At 42.4% G+C, this 19,359-nt stretch overlaps 1 protein-coding gene across 3 annotated transcripts in view; it reads right to left on the reverse strand.

The window, feature by feature from the left end:
* Positions 1 to 16: 16 nt before the first annotated feature.
* The window catches only part of kcnd3 (potassium voltage-gated channel, Shal-related subfamily, member 3), a 92,698-nt gene continuing 73,355 nt past the window's right edge, over positions 17 to 19,359 (reverse strand). Inside the window, exons 3-9 of one of the 3 annotated variants that reach the window (XM_087179001.1) lie at positions 17,448 to 17,616; positions 7,576 to 7,677; positions 4,814 to 4,894; positions 4,646 to 4,678; positions 4,442 to 4,534; positions 2,508 to 2,767; positions 17 to 986 (exon numbers count right to left, since the gene is read on the reverse strand). In XM_087179001.1, the coding sequence (XP_087035127.1) occupies positions 812 to 986; positions 2,508 to 2,767; positions 4,442 to 4,534; positions 4,646 to 4,678; positions 4,814 to 4,894; positions 7,576 to 7,677; positions 17,448 to 17,616 (913 nt within the window). In that variant the 3' untranslated portion in view covers positions 17 to 811. The remainder of the gene's footprint in view (positions 987 to 2,507; positions 2,768 to 4,441; positions 4,535 to 4,645; positions 4,679 to 4,813; positions 4,895 to 7,575; positions 7,678 to 17,447; positions 17,617 to 19,359) is intronic. The other 2 variants (XM_023425284.2, XM_023425285.2) reach the window with 2 other exon arrangements.

A 19,359-nucleotide genomic window follows, 5' to 3' on the forward strand; every position in this document is an offset into this window, starting at 1 on the left:
CACACACACACACACACACACACACACACACACACAGGCACATACAGTACCTCCTATCCAAAACATCACAAATCCTTTATCTAGCAAAAAGTCACATATACTCATTCACAAATATGAAACTCATTGGTAACGCCGTCACAGACACACCTACCATATTTCATCTTTTAAAGAATTTTCACTCGAGTGGAATAATATTGGACCCGAAAAGGAATGGTGGAAATATTTCTCATCTATCAACAGGTAAGAGGACCAAAATGACACGAAACAAAAGGGCTGGGTCAAATCAGAGTGAGAAAAAAAGTTTCAATTATATGTTGTTTTTTTTCTTTCCCTTTGATATTTCCTCCTTTCCCTTATATCTCCGGCTAAAAAAAAAAAGAAGAAAAAAAAAAAGACTAATAGTCAAACTGAAGCGAAAATCATAAAAAGGTGCTTTGTGCACAGTGACACATGACTTACTCTGGGAACTCATCGCCAACACTTTGGAGGCACACTCTCACTCGCCTCCTCATCTAAAATGACTCCCTACACATATTTCCCGCTCTTTCACCCATCCACACACACACTCGCATACGCGCACACATGCATACCAACCACTAACATGAATTTACTGTATCTAAAAGCCATCCTCCATCTGTACAGGGAGTCCATGTCGTTACAGTACATGACCAGCAGAGGGCAGGCCTCACCACGGCTAGACTAGGACTCTGCATGCTTTCTCCTCCATCATTCCCAGTCCTCCTCTGTCCCTCAGTCTCGTCTCGATGAGTCTTTATCTGTCTTTCTGTGTGACGCGTCTGCACCCTAGTCTTCACAGCGCGGACACCTTCACAACGTTCTGGTGGGTGGGGGCCGCGGGCAGGTGAGCATCGCCCTCAGGGGTCGTCACTGGCGGTGTGGGAATGCTGATGATTGCTGTGGTGATCTGGCTGCTCTGGCAGTTCAGGGATGCTGGTTCATCCACGCGCATGTTCAGACTGGAGCGGCTAGAGAGGAGTAGGAGGAAAGCAAAAAGATTAGTATAGTCCCACATAATCTGAAATATTTCACAACAAGTTCTAGCCTTGGCCTTTTGGGAGTTGGGTTTGTGACTTAAGGTTTTCGCTCCAATTGTGGTGAAAGAAAAGTGAATGAGAACCCCTCCTCTCTCCTTCAACGACTTCCATTGAGGAGCCCTTAATCAAGACTGTTAATCCCTTTCAAACTGAACAAACCCCAGAAAATCCTGTGTTTAAATTAAATCACCATTAGTGTGAATGGATCAAGTTGACTTATCCAAATATCCCCAAGGTTTTATATCTGGGTTTAAAGCTCCACTTAACTACATTTTTGACATAACCATCAAACCAACTGACCCAGTCCAACTGTCTCAGTACCTGTCGTGAAAGGTTGGTCTTGCATGGAAGTTGCTTTAGTTGGAAAAGGAGACAAGGGGAGAACAGACAGGTGGAGTTTTAATGGTGTCTGAAAGGAGACAGCCGTCAGGGCCGCACTGTGACAAAGTGAACATTACCATTCTGACCAAATGACCCAGTGTAATAGTAATGGGATGCTTGTAGCGCCAAACCCACAAAGTGTCTCTGCAGCTCTATTTCAGCTGCTCATGAAATGGTTTGCAGCCTTTTGGAGCAAACAACTGAGTCAAAGTAAACAGTGGCTGGTGAAGAAATTCGAGTGCCTCTCAAACTAAACATGTTTTCCTCCGGAGTTTGTGGACCTAACCAATCAATGAAAGGCTCATAAATACTTGAGACACATTTTGCCACATGGCTAGAAAAGCAACACCAATGGGATGCTCATGTTGCTCTGTGTTAACCATGAGCACAATGGACACTACTATTGCTGTAAGTTTGATTTAGTCTCACTTTAATTTCAACTTGTAACCTGGTGATGACGAATCCTGGATAAATATAACATATAATAAACAAATATAAATATATAATAAATAAAGTTAAAAATGACTGAAATACCCTTTCTAATGGACTTTCATAGATTCATAGACAACTAAAAATAAGTGGACCGTTCACTTAATGTTGTGGGGACAATTTGACAGTAAATTAGCAGCTCATTGTCAGTTGTTATTAATTACATGGTGGCTAATTAGGCTAATTGTAGCTAGTGGTAGAAAGCCTTTATTGCTAGCCAGTAGCCATTAGATATATGTGGTTAGGAGGTACTTGCTAAGATCTTGCATTACAGTCCAGATTATGAGAGAAATTTGATTTTCAGTGGATGTTTTCTTCACACTCACCTGAATACAAAAGCTAATGAGCAAATTTGAAAATTTGTTACAAAACACATTTTACATTTGTCAGATCTCACATTTAGACTCCAAAATATTTTTACAAGGTAGGTTGAGGGAAAATGAGGACACTAGAAACTCTTTGTCAAAAAGCAACTTGTAGAAATCTTATTACATAAGTGAGAGTGTATTCTAAACATCACAGCAAACAAACTGTAGTATATCCAAGTCTTTTGGCCCCAACCTGTGGGAATCCTGATCTCACCTGGTGCTGAGGGGCTGGATGTGGATGGTGCTGAGCTCCTGTAAAGCTTGTTGGTGTTTGTGCGTGTGTGTCAAAGGCTGCATGTGTGCTGGGGCACTGGCGTTTGGTAAAGGGGTGTGATGCTTCTTGCTCCGGCGGGTGCAGCATGTGCCCGTCACGCCGTCTTGGCTGGAAAGGGAGGGGCTTCGGGAGGGGTAGTTTTGCAGCCCCGCCTCCAGGTAGCTCTGCTGGTAATACTGCTCATCCACAAACTCGTGGTTCTGCAAACAAAGACAAAGCGAGCAAGACCGGCACAGGGGGAAAAGACAGGGGGAGAGTCATAAAAAAAGACGTGACATTTACAACATTTATATTTATGACTATGTACTGTGTATGGCTTGATATAGACTGTCATTTTCTGCTTCATAGCCTGGGTCAATAACTCCTCCGAGAATGTGTGATGATTATTTTTTATATAGGTGTGTGTCTGTGTGTGTGTGTGTGTGTGTGTGTGTCTGTAAGTGTATGCACACGAACATTGGAAACATGTTTTTAGTGTTTTGGAGCTCAGCTCAGAATAAATTTTCCATAGTCTTGAGTTTGTTGGAGCTTCTATAATCAGTACTTGTATATTAACAATGGATCACGACTACTTGTGAGTGAAAGTGAAAAACTTTATCATCTAAATCTGAATGTCCCATCAGCTCTACAGAGCTTTACCGTCTTTTAGCTTATTGTTTTGGTTTCATGGCCATCTGCCGTTTTGGTTCACTCTCATCTTAGCTCACGTTAGCGTGTGTTTTCGGCCACAACAGGAAGCTGTTTTCAGAGAGAAAAAGCTCCAAACACATACTGTGCTGTACCTGCTCAGCTACAAAAAGCATTCAAAATTGGTGCTGGTGAATTTAGTGGAGCATTTAGCAGCTAAAGAGCCAGATGATTCGCTCAGGGGCTGGTGGAGTGCAAAACAGAGGTTGTCATATGTCAGTTTTGTGTTTACAGCTCATTTCAGCTGTCCTTAAAGGGATAGTTCAGGTTTTTCGATATGAGGTTGTGTGAGGTACTCATGAATAGTCATTACATTTCCCGCAGCATATTCTGTTCAGCGTGCTCCCGGTTAGGAAAGCCGACCGGGAGCACCCAGCAGACTAGCAGAGCTACAGCATGTGTTGCTGTGCACGGGGCCACGAGAAAAAATGTGTTTTAGACACTTTTAAAATACGCCCACCAAAACAATCCAATATCGGCTTAAATGTACGCTTCATGTAGAATATTTTCAGTGGTTTATCTTTCCATGAGAACAACACTTTACAATACGGTCGTTCAGCGGTTGAAAAATGTAGTGCCAAAGGAAAGTGCTGTTTTCACTGCAAGATAAAACGCTGAAAATTTTCTACATGAAGCACACATTTAAACCGATATTGCATTGTGTTGGTGGCCGTGACACCTCACACAACCCCACGTCAAAAAACCCAAACTATCTCTTTAAGTGTCAAAAAAGTTCTGATTGCAGATTTATCACACATTTATAATTCTTGTGGTCTATTTCCACACATATGTAGAGTGAAGAATGACAGTTTGGGTGTGTGCATGTGCACCAGCGCAATGTCACATTCTTTTGGCTGAAACAGACAGTGCAGCCGTATCACAGACAGGCAGATGAGCGTGTGTCACAAGGGAAATGCAGTGTACCGGACATCACGCTACAGTGAGCTGCACTTGCCCATGCACATATAAACACTGTAGATCTATACACATTGTGCCTGGATGTCAGTTACTTTCACCTAATGAGCTACAACCAGAGACAAATGCATGGATGATTGGGCAAATTGGACTTTTATCTTGATGTTAAATTAATATTTTAAAACCTGCACGAATGAAATTCATGTGTGATTCTGGAAAAAAACAAGTGTGTGAGTGTGTGTGTGTGTGAGAGAGAGTGTGTGCATACTCACAGTGGTCTTCTCCAGACAGTGCAGCAGGTGATGGTGCTGGCTCTCTAATAGAGAAGTAGACTTACTTAACCGCTGCTCCTCCTCAGTGGAACTCTGTAACACATACACACACACATACGCACAAAATGAGCGCTATGCTACATTTTCTTTTAGGACTGCACTAATCAGATGTGGGAGGTGCGTGGCCGGCTGCTGTCTCAGTACCTGATCTGAAAGGTTCATCTTGTACGGAAGTTGCTTCAGTTGGAGAAGGAGACAAAAGGAGAACAGACAGGTGGAGTTTTACTGGTGCTCATAGTCGTGGGTTGAGAACAGACAGCCGTCAAGGCCGCATTCATGCCAGTCAGATACAGGGAACATTACTATTCTTACCCTGAGAGGCATGTCTGCTATCATCAGTGGAGCCAGTGCATTGATCTGTGCTGGAAGGGAGACTTCTAGCACAACTCGCCCCTAATGGATATACAGTATATACAATTCATATAAAAAATTTCCATCGTGACATTTTGCCTCCATCTCTGTTATTTCAAAAGCTGGCTACAAGCGACTCGATAATGACTTGTTTTCCATATTCCTTATTTTTTATGCCCTGGCCCGTTTACATGTTTATTTGTGTGTGTATCTGTGCGTGAACAAGTGGCTGCTATTTCTAGTTCTGTGGCGGTCTCGATGCGAAACTCACTCGGTGAGGTGAGTCAGAAAATAAGTGGATCCTCCAAGAAAGTGAAGAAACCAGCTAAAAAGACTTGAGCAACATGTGATTGTTAATACTCAGCAGTTCATTTGCTTATTACTTTTCAGTCCATACGTTTATATTGTTTTATTAGTCCAATAAATCATTTTACTGCCAGGCCCTGAGGGGGAGTTAAAGCTTGTAGAAAACATTTCCATTGTGGAGACAAAACACATCATATTATATCATAAGGTGTTTAACATTTTGCTATCTGCTTGCTTTAAGTACACTTTGTTTCCAAGGTAATATTTGGAACAGACTTTTTTGTTATTATTATCTATAAAAATATTTGCTAACAGGATTTGAAATTTAATAGCCTTATACATCTAAGATCTAAGTAGACCTGGTGCAAAGAAAACACAGATTTCTTTGCATTGTTGTCATAAATATCGGCCATAATAGCCTTAGCTTGAGCCTGGGAAGATGTCTCTTCAGTATATTGCAGAATACCATCATTGTTGTTGTGAGAAGTACAGCAGTGTTTCACATATACAGACTTTCAATGGGTTGCATCAGTCTTTCCCAGTAGAACCTGTCGTTGAGCTGTTAATAAAAAAAACAAACAAACAAACAAACAAACAAACAAACAAAAAAAGACAAAAACTACGGCCCTGATCCTGCATGCTCCACAGCACTGCCGGAAGGCAAGTAAAATGCCATGTTTTGAAGATTTGTAGTAGCACTTTTCTGTTTGTTAAGCAGGCGGCTGGTGCTGTAAGCAGAAGCTTCTTTGCTGAGAGGGTACATTCCTGCGCTGATGACTCGGGTTTGTCCGAGCCAAGACCGCTCACCTGTGTTCATGCTGCTTATCTGCACCTAACACAGCTGTAGAACACAGGTGTTTAGGTGGAGTTATTTCAGACTTTCTCTATACATGTGACTGCAAAGCCCGCATCAGCGGTCTGTCTGGAGGCGGCTACGGCTCACCACCCAGGTGGCCACCATACTGTAGAGTGGAAACAGCTTGATCTGCCGAGCGACAAAACAAACTGTGTCACTCTGCATGGCGCTGTACATGTTGGTAGTTAATAGCTGCATTAAAATTACACTTAAGCTGGACAACAATTAACATTTTACTGAGATGACATACATCTTCATATCAGAGCTGTTTACTGTTGACTTTGGACCGAAAGTGTTAAAGCTGATAGAGAGAAAAAAATGTGATACAATACACAAAATATATTAAACAAAAAGAAAATGAAAGCTACAGTTATCTGAGCAGACAGCTAAGGTGACTGACTGCTCATGAATTTAAATGACTATCTATGCAAAGGAAAGAGAAAGTCTTGAAATACTGATAATATTGCACTTAATTACTTTTGAGCTGCACAATATGGAAAAGTTCTGTTTTGTGTTTTTTAATGACAGATAATTGTTACTGTGATAATGAGTTAGTTTTACTAAATAAACACATGCACTGCTGAGTACTAATGTTCCCTAAATCAAACATTATTTCTAAATGAAACAGTGTCCACGCTACAATAAACAAAATTAAACCACGTATTTAGAAGATATGCAATACCATTAATAATCATATACACATGAAGAAAATGTCCTTATCTATACAGAACTTTTGCTGACTCCTGACAGAATCATGGGTCTCTTTTAATACTGTTTGTTCAAGAAATGATCTTAAATAAAAACAAATTTTTAAAAACAATTTTAAAATTTCCAATAAAGCAACTTCATCTCTCAGTATTTACTGTTCAGGCAAGCTTTACTCAAAACAGTTGCATTTAAGATAAATGGAACCATAACCACTCTTATAAAAACTCAGTTGCAGCCCCTGCAGTATATTGTTTCCTGAGGAGGCACTATCAATATGAGGTCGATGCATTATTCAGCCATAGATTGAGTATAAGGCCTTCTATCTGCTGAAGAGAGGGAGAGAGAGAGAGAGAGAGAGAGAGAGAGAGAGAGAGAGAGAGAGAGAGAGAGAGGGGTGCATAGAGCAAGAGGGAGAGGGAGGAAGAAGCACTTGTTTTTGTTTTTGCTCTGTGTCAGCCCCGGGCCACTGTAGTGCTTGTGAACCACAACGTTTTGGCGAAGCATGGAACATCTTTGAGTTGTGTTTACATTTCCTGCTGCATCGCCTGAAGCCAGTTCCTCAGATGGGCAGCTGGGCTCCGGGATGCTCACATTAGAAATGCTGCTCAGTGAATGAGATCACAGGGAGCTGCTCTGATGGGATGCTGGGCGCATTCTAAGAACTGATAATTAAAGGACGGGCGAGCGAGGCCTGCGTCCAATGACTTGGTTATTTCCCCGCTCTGAAATCCTCAGAACTATTCTTTCCAAGAAGATGCAGAGGTCAGGCTTTCTGGGGCGTCATTTAAAAAGAAATGTAAGTGTGTCATGTGAAGCATATGTGGTCTCTGTGCGGTTCAGAGGTTTCTCTTACCGTGAGCTCGAGAGCTTCATTGAACAGGCCGTTACGCTTGCTGTGGAGGAAGGCATTGGAGCTTCCCGTCTTGGATATTCGTATCCTGGCCAAGCGGGCTTTCTGCAAAGAGCAAGAGACCAGAGAAGCCACCTGTTAGCCAGAGCCTATACCATAACACATGTCAGAATGATTGGGTATCAACCCGACACGTCCCACTGATTTGAGCTACAGCACTTCCACGCGCCTGATACTTGAGCTGTGATCTTATAGATCAAATCAAACATGTGCTACTAAAGCATTCACTCTCATCTCCTGTGATAAATTCACTCTGATCCCCTGTGATACTTATGAATGATTTATGGTGACTACACGATAACACATTCATTGGGTTGAAAATCCGTTAGGGAGGCAGCTATGAGTAGAGCAGGTAAATCCTGTATGAATTAAGCAGATAAATGTCATTCTGTATTTAAAACACTGAATTCAATTTATTCGGGCTGTTTTTGTGCTGCTGCGTTAGCGGTTTTGTTTCGCAAAATAAGTCAAGGAAGTGTCAAGGCCCATATTGCTCTACGTCTTTACTCATGAGCCGCTGTGTTAGCGTCGGCTTAAATGCACCTTTACTTGTCAAACCTGTAAAGCACGGTTAGTGCACAGTCCAGTCTCTTTTTCTCTCTCTCTCCCTCTCTGTCTCTCATGCTGTCAAATCTCTCCTGTGAGGCAGCCAGCAACAGAGATGAACGGGAAAAGAGAGAGAATACAAGGAAGAGCAGAAAACACTCTGTGTCTTTGGAGTGAAGTCTTTATACATCAGTGGACGGAGTCCCGCTCAACATCCTGGTTTTCTAACTGAAGCGCACTGTTGTTAGTGAATGTGTGAGAAAACACGTCTGACAGCATGTTAGTTTGTGTACACAATGAAACACACATGGAAATGAGGTTCTCGGTAAAACTCTTAGCTGAACAAGTGCCTTTACAGGATAGTGTAATCTGAGTCGCTCACTTTTCAAAGGCCTGCCATTTTGCCGTCAAAGTCAAGAGCTGGGAGTCAGGCTGGGTGCAGCTACAAAGTGGGTGTCTCTCTCTCTGTGTGTGTGTGTGTGTGTGTGTGTGTGTTTCTGTTGCTTGGCTTTCTGCATTTTAAAAATAGAATGACGGATTCATTGAAGGGAAATTGGGGAGAAGGATAATGTGAGCTGTGTAAATGATGAGCAGGCAGACAGCTCGTTTAGCAGGAGGCCCACTGCACTGCTGGGGGGTTAATTGAGTGTAAGGACGTGTGTTTGCATATCTCCACGTGTGCTAACGCATGCACACCTCATCTTCATAGCTGAATTTCCATACATATAAATATGAGCCATATAGAGAAGCCAGAAGAAACACCTGACTCAGTAAGAGTATGGTAATTTATGGTAATTCAAGCTCATTCCCTCACTTGAGTTTCATTTAAAACATGGTAATGCTTGTTGACCTGCAGGTAGCTCATGCCGCGATTTAGTAATCTGAAGAGAGGCGGGGGAGATAAACAGGAGTGCATGTGAACACACACACATACACAGTGGCAAAGCTTTACAGTAGCATCTATAGCACAAACCCAACCCTTCAAATTGCTTACATCTCCTGCTGTCCCGCATCTTTCTGCCTCCCTCACCCTCCCTCCCTCCCTCCCGCTCTCCTTGACAAGTTCCTCTCTTTCTCTTTGTGCCCTCACACTCCAACACCTATGTATATTTGTGCTGGCGCAGCACTCCCACAGGCCTTTGGGATAACCCTGCTTTATGTTCTGGCATTGTGCTCAGCCAATGGGATTGTCTCTCTGGGGTCACCATGCAAACAGGAGCCCGTGACTGTGGCGATAGTTGCCAGGCAGCGTGGGGGTAATGGAGGGGATGTTAAGAACATGTCCCGCTAGATTGAATCTACTTCTGCGGCTCTCAGATCCATTCCCAGGACCTTTGGGAGCCGGGTGCTTCTGTCTAAGGGCCATCTTGCGCTTTCGAGCAGAGCCACTGCACGGAAAACTGAGTCAGACGAGTGTAAGGAGCTTTCATTATCACCTGCGCATAACTCAAAATACCATGTGGAAAGTTACATGGCACTTTCACACACAGACAAAGCACACAGAATGAAAATTAAATATGACTAATCAGAAAATGAAGAGATTTCTCAGTACTAGAGCAGTATTTTCCCTCACAGAGAATATACTTTAGGTGGTAGGTTCACAGAAAGCTGCCATATTATTCAGCCTGAGGTGTTTCAACCTAATATTCCCTCTGAAAATAAATGAGTGTCTAATTAATACACAAAGGAGAGGAAATTCTATCCCACACAGATATTACTGTTAAAATCCAATTGAAATCACATTTAGACATCACATTCTGCGGTCAAAGAAAATCTGAATGTGTTTTTAAATGTATTGTTAATAGGTTTTATTAGTGAAAGGAATTAAAAAAATGGTGTTTAGGGAAATATAAAAAAAACACACACACACACACACACACACACACACACACACACACACACACACAAGGGCCGAAAAAATTATCCAAACACCTTTTTTTCCTTCTTTGTTTCCTTTCCTCCTGCCAAGGAGCCACAATTTAGGATCAATCACACTTTAAAGATTATAGCTATAGGATGGAAGCCAGCACAAATGCTTCATTTTAACTCCACGTGCTGCCAGCTGAGGGATCTAAACTGGCATATCCTCAAATGATTTAGAAAACGCTACATATCCACTTAGCTCCCATGCCATACTCCACCGAGCATTGCCAGGAAGTTTTGTTAGAAGTTAATTTTTTTACTTGAAAGTAAAAGTTAAAAAATTCATGGCACCTTGTGAGTTACAGCTTTGCTACACTCTCTGTATAGGATTTGGCTGAGTGAAAAAGTGGAGCAATCGAGCTATGAGACCAGATTAGGTTCTGCCTCAGGCCTGCCTTGGAACCATACAAGTTAAAGAGGAGACCATCTGATGAGAAAGCACACCCCCATAAACACACAAGCACACACACACACACACACACACACACACACACACACACACACACACACAAATAGCTGTGGAAGAGCCTTATTTTGTTTTGCAGCTGCCAGTCATTTTAAGAGTTTTTACACATGCTGACATTTCTGCCACAAGGAAATAAGTCAGTTACTTTCTCTGAGGTATGCTGCTCTATGATAAAACACAAACACACACACACGCAAATATAGAGAGCGAGAGAGAGGGAGAGAGAGAGCGAGGCAGTGTCAGAAACAAAGAGAGAGCCTGAGAGCAAAACAGAAAAAGGAGGCGAGGAATCAGGGAAAATTTGACTCTTAAAAAAAAATCCATCTGGGAGTCAGTGAAGTCAGGAAACTGAACGATGGCAAGAATTGATTCTGAGGAAATCAAGTCCTCTGACACCTCTGGCCCCAGATATCTGCCTCTGTAGTAAAGACAGCTTAACCTCGGACTAACACCACTCAGAGACAAAATACCTTTGCTAAGCCTGGATTACCTGCTCTTCATAGAGAAAAGTACAGCTCCTCAAGCTACTGTGATGCTGATATTTATTTATTTCTTTATTTTTTTACTACAGACATAATTCATAGCACAACCCTTGACCCGTCTCAGTGAAGTCCCCCGTCAACATTCCCCCATCTCTCTGTTTAGTCTGTCTTCTTGCAATGTGCAGACAACTTTATTGATTGTCCAGAAGGGGGAAAACACTCTCAGTCAGAAGTCATCTCCACCTTTTGACTTCTACCTTGTGAGGAAGGGTTAAATACAATAGTGAGATGATTTAGAAGAAACGAGGCGGGAGGTAGAGAGCGAGGGAGAGAAGCGGACTTGTTTTTGTTGTGTTTTGTTTCTTCCATGTCAGCCCCGAGCCAGTGTAATGCTCATGAACCGCAGCAGACAGTAATTTTACTATTCACTAAGTTTGAAGACAACAACCGGTCCAGCCCGAGAAAGATTTTCAGTCAACATGAGAAAAAGACAAGGCGGTAAAGTAAAGATGGCAACTGCATTTTTCACAGAGGCAGGAACAATAATGAGGAAACAAACAAGGAGAGATGTGTACAGATTCTGCAGCTCTACAACAGAGGCTAGATTCCTCATCTACTCTTAAGCCAAATAAACTCCACCCTGTACGGTACATTCACGGCAGTTAACATCATGTGTGTTTTATTTAATTATAGAGGACACTTGCATCTATCAATGGGATGTGGGACATCCGTCTGTGCCCTCCAAAACAAAAGTCACAGTTGAAAAATAAATCTGTTTCACTATGTGACAATGCTAAATGATTAAGGTTTTGTTAAGTTCAGGCACAAAAAGGTTAAGGTTTTGGGAATCATCGTCACCATGCTTACAATGACAGCCATGCGGTCAAGGTTACAGAAAGACATGACTTAAACAAAAATCAAAAAATAAAAAGGAAAAGAACAACAGTCTCTCAGTTGTTAAATGTCAGATATTTGGGTGACCCATCCATCCATCCATCCCAACCTCCTTCCTATGTGGACTTTTTTTGTTCCACAACAATGTTGCACTTTTGTTAAAAGAAAACAGTTTTCAGGTGTTTCTGCCCTTCTAAACCAGGGTTCAAGTCCATGTGAGAGGAACAACACGACAGGGCTAAGGGGGCAGAATTGGGATTGTGCACTTAATGTTTTCTTGTACAAGTTTCTTACTCAGGTAGATATTGTTCAGGGTAAATACAAAAAAAAAAAAAAAGGCCCAGGTATCGTCTCTTTTTCAGTAACACACATCTAGCAAAGCCATTTCCACTGCAAGTCTCACTGTGATCCTGTCTCAACCTAAATACAGCGACGGCACAAAATAGTTCTGTAATGAGAGAATTTAACAGTTACTTGGCATACAATTAAAGCACAAAGTCCAAAGTTTCAACACTGAGCTACAAAATCAAAACCTTCAATCTAAGTATCAAAGCATAAATCCAGCTTTAAGGACATATTCGGAGAACCAGGGAAACAGATCGGTTCAGCTCATTTTCATTGCCGCCCACCCTCTAATCCTTCTGTATCACTTGCCCTTTGTGATTCTCCATTTAAATCTTGCCCTCTTCAAGGTGTAATACTCAGAATTTGTAATTAGACCTACCTGAGGATATTATTACCTTTATGCAAATAAGCTCCGCAGTGCAACAAAAGAGGTAACCCCAGCAGATTGGACACTCTGTTTCGGATCTTTTTATGAGATCATGTGTAAAGAAAGGGAAGGACTTCAAGTCGGTGTTCAATTCACTGTTGAACAAAAGTAGCGACACTAAAGGCTATAGGGAGGCAGAATAGAGAATATGTGTGTGTCTCAGCTGTGTGTTCATTCTCGCCACACAGCAACTAGTGGCATCCTCATGTATCTTTCCTTTGTGCAGAGAGATAGATCAGGGGCTGTCTCTCTACCACCACCCAGATGGATGGATAATTGTAATGGGAGCCCAGAACAGCTAACAATTAGACCTGAACAAAGATGGATGAGGACGGGTGGGTTGGAGGGAGGGAGGGATGAGGCAAAGCATGTAAGGAGAGGGGGGAAAAAAATAGGGAGAAGACAGGAGGCGAACAGAGGAGGCTGGAAACTGCTGAGGGACTAACGCTGCACTTTCTCTCCTCAGTAATTCCCCCTCCCCTCCCTTCCCTCCTGTCTGCCCTCTCGTCATTGTTTAAGTACTGTGAAAGGCAATCTTGAATGGCTATCCTATTTTACTCTCAGTTAAACATAGCCTTATTCTAAGAAATGATCTGAGGAAGAATTGATTCTCTGTGAAATATAACCACGCGCAGGTAATAAATGCTGGGCAAATGACGTTTTGCCATGCTAAATGACCAGTGACACTTGCTAAATGGTTGGCTTAATGGACGAGAGGGTCATGTATCGTTAAAATTATGGAGCATTAAGAAACAATGCATGTTATGTAGAGGGTAGTAATGGGGTTCTAAAGGATGTGGCACGCCTGAGTAATGCATGGGTGGGGCATCACTGATCAGTTGTCATTAACAGTTGGAAGAGTGGACCGTACAATGATAATGGCTCCATCACACACCATCTACGCTGGAGTTACCGCCTTTTATGGTGTGATAGACTGTTGTCTGCCAAGCAAAGAACATTAAATTAATGCGATGTAACGTGAACTGATTTGAACACATGTCAACAGTAGTTATAAAATCCATCTCAGTTTTTACAATAAGCCTCTCAAATCTTGCACGGAAGCTGCACCGGCATAATTTTTCAGGCCGGTCCATCCAATCGCTTTGCTCTGAACCACAAATATCAGCCTGAATGTGCTGTCGAGGAAAAGTCAGGGCATCACTAAAAATAGGATTCATCTTTTGGGAACCATGAATGCCTGTGCAAAACTTAGTCCAATAGTTTTTGAGATATTTCAGTCTGGCCCAAAGCGATGGACAGAACCACTTCCATAGAATAACATGAGGCAGGAAAAAGGAAACCTGTTTTAGTTAACATCCAGGTGGGATGCGAAATCAAGTCATTTCCACAGAATCTACCTCCAAAACTAGCACAATATGTAATAAAAGACATGCTCCGCTGGCTTCAAGCACACAAGCTTAAATGCTAAGCAACACTTAATCCTGAGGGCTAATTAAAGACAGAGATGGAACACAGATTGCCGCTCCTAAATGCTCTAAAATATCACATTTGCAAACCTATCATCATCCTTGGCACTTAGACCTTGATTTGCCGTAGTAATAACTCTCTTAAGGATCGAGACATCCAGGTGGAATATTATTATGAAGGTAATAATCAAGCGTTTGAGTCATGCTATTATGACATGGAGAAAATCTCTACGTTGGATGTATGGGTGCTTGAGCAAATCGCTGACCTCACTGCAGGCGAGCCAGGGAGGCATTCAAGTGCCAGAGGGAGACATTTACCACTGGTTAATGACGACAGCACTGTCATGCTACACTGGTCACTTGGTTGGTACTTCTGGAGGTGTGCGTGTGCCTGGTACCGAGTGGTGTGTGGGACACTGCACCACACTGCGGCTCAGTGGAGAACGCACAGGAAGGTGGAACAGACGAAGGTCAGGCCTAAAGTGACAGGAAGTATAGTGGATGCACACATACATACACACACACACACACACACACACACACACGCACACACACACGCACACACACACACACACACACACACGGACGTGGATCCACGTATTTGAGCAGATGCACATATATACACAAACAAGACGGACAGACACACACCTTCCTTCCAGCCAGCACCTCATCTGGGTGATAGCTATTTCAGGAAAGAACACAGCATTAGGACACACACCGCCTCCAGCTCTCCCCCCCTTCCTACTCTCCTGCTGCCTCCCCTGCTCCCTCCTTCCTTCTGGCCTTCCTCGTCACCGCTCCTCTCCTCTCTTCTCCTCTCTCTTTCCTGTCTCAATAATATACATCTCATCGCTTCCAACCTGTTTTCAATCTAGATCATTTTCCCAACCCTCTTCCTGTCCCCCTCCGTGTCTCTTTTACCTCCCCCACACTTGGGCACGTTACACTGGAGTCTTGCTTGGCAGACAAGGTTACGGTTAGTTAAGACTGGGCAGCGGTCAGGCCACGGTCGAACTGCAAGACTTTAAACAGATTTAAACTACAACCAGAGAGCATGTGCAGAGATGGATGGCAGTAATCACAGAGAGGGTGAGATAGGGAGGGGGAGAGGAGGAGGGGAGGGAGGGGCCAATGGAGACAGAGCTGAGCTGAACTGAGGGGAGAAGAGAAGAAATAAGCAAAAGGAGTGAAAAAAGAAGCCTTGCTTGGAGAGGTGTGAGCAAGAGTGATGAGAGAGAGGAATGGACTCTGAAAATATGTGTCAGTGTGTGCATGTCTGCCAGATCCAAACAAACACACTACTATCTATCTCAGGAGAACAAAAACTGTCAGGCTTGCCCTCAAACTATGATTACCAGCCCAGTTTCGTAATGTGCACCAGCTGATGCTGCTACCCACTTTGGCTCATGGACACAGCACAACATGATTCTTTAAAGGTCTAAAGTGTGGGCTATTTACCCGAAGGAAGAAAGGATCTTTAATCCTTCTGAAGTTTAAGAACAAGTTTACATAATCCATTTATGAATTTGTGCCTATGTGTTTTTTTATTATTACGATACAAGGATAAACTCTCCTCATAAGAACAGATCAACAATGAAAATCATGCGAAGAGGGGAAATGCTGATGAGTTTGAATGTTTCTGAAGGCAAAGATTGGAGTCATGACAACAGGTTGTGGAGTTACGGGATACTTTGGTTTGGAGGAATTTGATATTTTACATAATATGATTCCTTCAAAAAGTCAGAGCAGAACACTTAGTTCAGCTCGGGTCATGCATCTTAATAGAAATACAATCTGCTAATCTGTGACTTTAAGACTGTGCACCCGCCATTTAAATCATGTTTTGATACAAATGTTGCTATGAAATAACCAAAACTACTTTTATCTGTGGCTGAAATTTTGTGTTTATGTAAAACTTCATTACTCACAGTAAGAAGCTGATTGGGACAATATGTATATGTATAATGTTAATGGTATGGTATATATATTGTTTTTTTTTTTAATTAAATTTATGGGGCTTTTTGTGCCTTTATTGATAGTGCAGTAGAGAGAGACAGGAAATGGGGAGGCAGAGAGAGGGGGAATGACATGCAGGTAAGGGCTGTCCGATGCGGGGCCAACTGCAGCGAGGACTGTAGCCTCTACACATGGGGCGGATGCTCATCCAACTGAGCTACTCGACGCCCCAAGGTACATATATTGTTAATGGTTAATAAACCAATTAATAATTTATTTAAAATTATCTATAAGCAATAGTTGATTATTTATTAACATTAAGTCATTAGTAACAACTTACAAAACCATTACAAATTATGTTTTATCAACAACTACAATTATTGCAGTTGTATGTCTCCGCCAACCAGTCAAGTTGCAGGAAATATGTTCACAATCTGAGCTACAGCACTGAATAATGGCCAGAAATGTTTCTGCAGAACATTATGATTTCACAGTGAAGTTGACCTCGGACGACTCCAAAATGTCATCACTTCCATCATTTTATCCTATTAGACATTTGTGTTGAATTGATTTGTTAAGTCACAGTGACCTTGCCCTTTGACCTTTGACCAACATGATCTAATCGGTTCATCCTTGAGTCCAGGTGAACGTTAGTACCAGATGTAATAAAATTCCCTCAAGGCATTACTGAGATATTGCATTCCCGAGAATGGAACGAACGAACGGACAGACGGAAAAATGGAGGGATACATTTATTTGTGTGTGTGTGTGTGTGTGTGTGTGTGTGTGTGTGTGTGTGTGTGTGTGTGTGTGTGTGTGTGTGAGAGAGTGTGTGTGTATAACAACATGTTACTAATTTAGATCATCCATCAATATCTGGAGAAATTTCATAGTGAATTTTCTTACGTTGGGAACGAGCTGCCTCTTGATCCCACTGCAGCTCAGGCATTCAGCCACGCTAGGCTAACCTAGCAAATTATACTTTAAGAGACGTCGTAAGGAGGACATCAGTGTTGTCTCACTCTGGGAAAGGGGGAAATATTCCTCTAAAACTCAAGGATTTATGCAGTGCGGTGGTAAAAGTAAGGGTTTAGGTATGCATGTCAAGGGGCGAGGGCCATTAAAATGTGGTGATACTCACTGAATATGTATCACACACCTCCTGTTAATGTGAATATACTTTAAGTGAATATGCATTATACACACATCATCATTAGTCTTAGGGAGGATCTGAACCCTGTGCAGTCCCTTCCTCTGGGGGAGAAAAACGTCAGAGCTCCCCTCTGGGCTGGAGGTCTGGAGGTCCAACCCTCTGAGGCCCAGGTGAAGGGAAATAAAACTGTGTTCACCTGTACCTTCTGCGCCCGCCGCTTGTCTGCTCTCTGGTTCTGGTGATAGATGCGGCTAAAGTTGGACACGATGACAGGGACAGGCAGGGCAATTACCAGCACCCCGCTCAGAGAGCAGATTGAACCAAAGATCTTCCCTGCAATCGTCTTAGGAACCATGTCTCCGTACCTGCGAGAGGTGACATGGAGGGAGGGAGAGGGAGGGAGAGAGAGAGAGAGAGAATACGTTTAGTGGATCATCCTATTATGCATTTAATAAAATCTGTGGTAGCCCAACCTTTTAGCCACACACAGCCAACTGAAGGTCATTCATGTCACACAAACAGAAAGACACACACACACACACACACACACACACACACACACACACACACACACACACACACACACACACACTCAACTAGTTCAGCTTGCTACCCATTCATTCTCCCTGCACAACGCTTTCATCTTTTTTTTTTTTTCAGGCTTCTCCATGAAGCACATGTTCATCCCCACCGGAGTAAAGCTTGACCTGTGAGCTTTATCCCACCCCAAGAGAGAGGCTACTACCAAACCATCTCTCTCACTGAATGGCACAGTGAAGTCCACTGACTCGTTCACTGAGAGCAGATACTATTAACCTTTAGAAAGAAGAGAGAGAGGGAGGAGGGCATGGTGAATGCTAGGGACATTTCCCGAAAGTCATTTAGCCCAATTCAATCTGAAATATTTGCAAGTCAAACGCAATCCCGTCTCGGGTTCAAAGACAGACTACGCAATTGCAATAACTATATTATGAATCCCTTGTTTTCCAAGGAAGAAGCCGAACTGCTGGAATCACCAGTGGAGGGAAAAGACAGAAGACAGAGGAGAAGAAATTCAAATGTTAAAAGAGCACGACTTAAGTTGGCAAAGCAACCTTTATTTCTAATGGTGTTCATTTTTTATTCATGAATAAAAAGAGCAGGTAATTTGTTCTTGTTTTCCAGCTAAACAAGAAGTTCCACTGAATTTATTATAGCTGACTCCAAGTCAGACTACAAATAAACCTGATACAAATTAGCCTTTAAGCATCCAGCACGTATATATTATTATGTAAAGACACACTGTGGAAAGATTTTTCGTGTTTTCATCAAGATAAAGAAGCATTTTGAACACAAATGTTTTTGTCCTTCATAGTGAGTAACTTGCAGTTAAAATAATAGCTTTTCATCTGCCTCCACCCTCGAGAATTACCTCCTCAGAATTACTAACAACAACTTTTCCTTTGTACTCATCAAATTCATTTATCATATGAAAAGCAGCCTGACTGCAACCAGTCGACTCATCCTCGAAGATACATGGCGTTGCTTGTTTTCAGTTCGTAAACTGTTGTTGCCCACTCTAAGTTTTACATCTGCACCGCACAAATTTCTACAAAAATATTCTCATTTCAAACTGTACAATTACTACACAGTACAAGTGCCAGACAAGTCAGTGTGTGCATATTCCAGACTCTCTTGGGTAAAGAGACAAATGAGTTAATGATTCATGGACACACTCATCTGTGAAGATATCTTTTGCAAATTTTGCAGTTTGGGCTGGCCCCTCAGAGGCTGAAAAAAGGAAAAGTCACAGCAGAAGCAAAGCCAGGAAGACAGCGACAAAATGTTGCGAGGGAATCTGTCTCTTCTCTGCCTCGTCACACTCACCCCTGTAGGGAGCAATGTGGTGTGTCAGAAACAGTGAAAACTGAGAGATGCAGTGGTGTCAGTGAGCTGCGCTGTGAATACACCACAGATAGGTTGAATTACAGAGGTTAAGATATGCACTCATGCACGAATGCAACCACACACACATATACTATACACAAAACACACACTCAAATACAGTCTTTTTATGAAGGGGACACTTAATGTTGATTCGAGTTTTGCATTTACACGTATCAGTGGTA

The sequence above is a fragment of the Seriola lalandi genome, unplaced genomic scaffold (assembly GCF_002814215.2).
Source record: "Seriola lalandi dorsalis isolate HSWRI2012SDOR001 ecotype SW California unplaced genomic scaffold, Sedor1 jcf7180002054767, whole genome shotgun sequence".
NCBI lineage: Eukaryota > Metazoa > Chordata > Actinopteri > Carangiformes > Carangidae > Seriola > Seriola lalandi.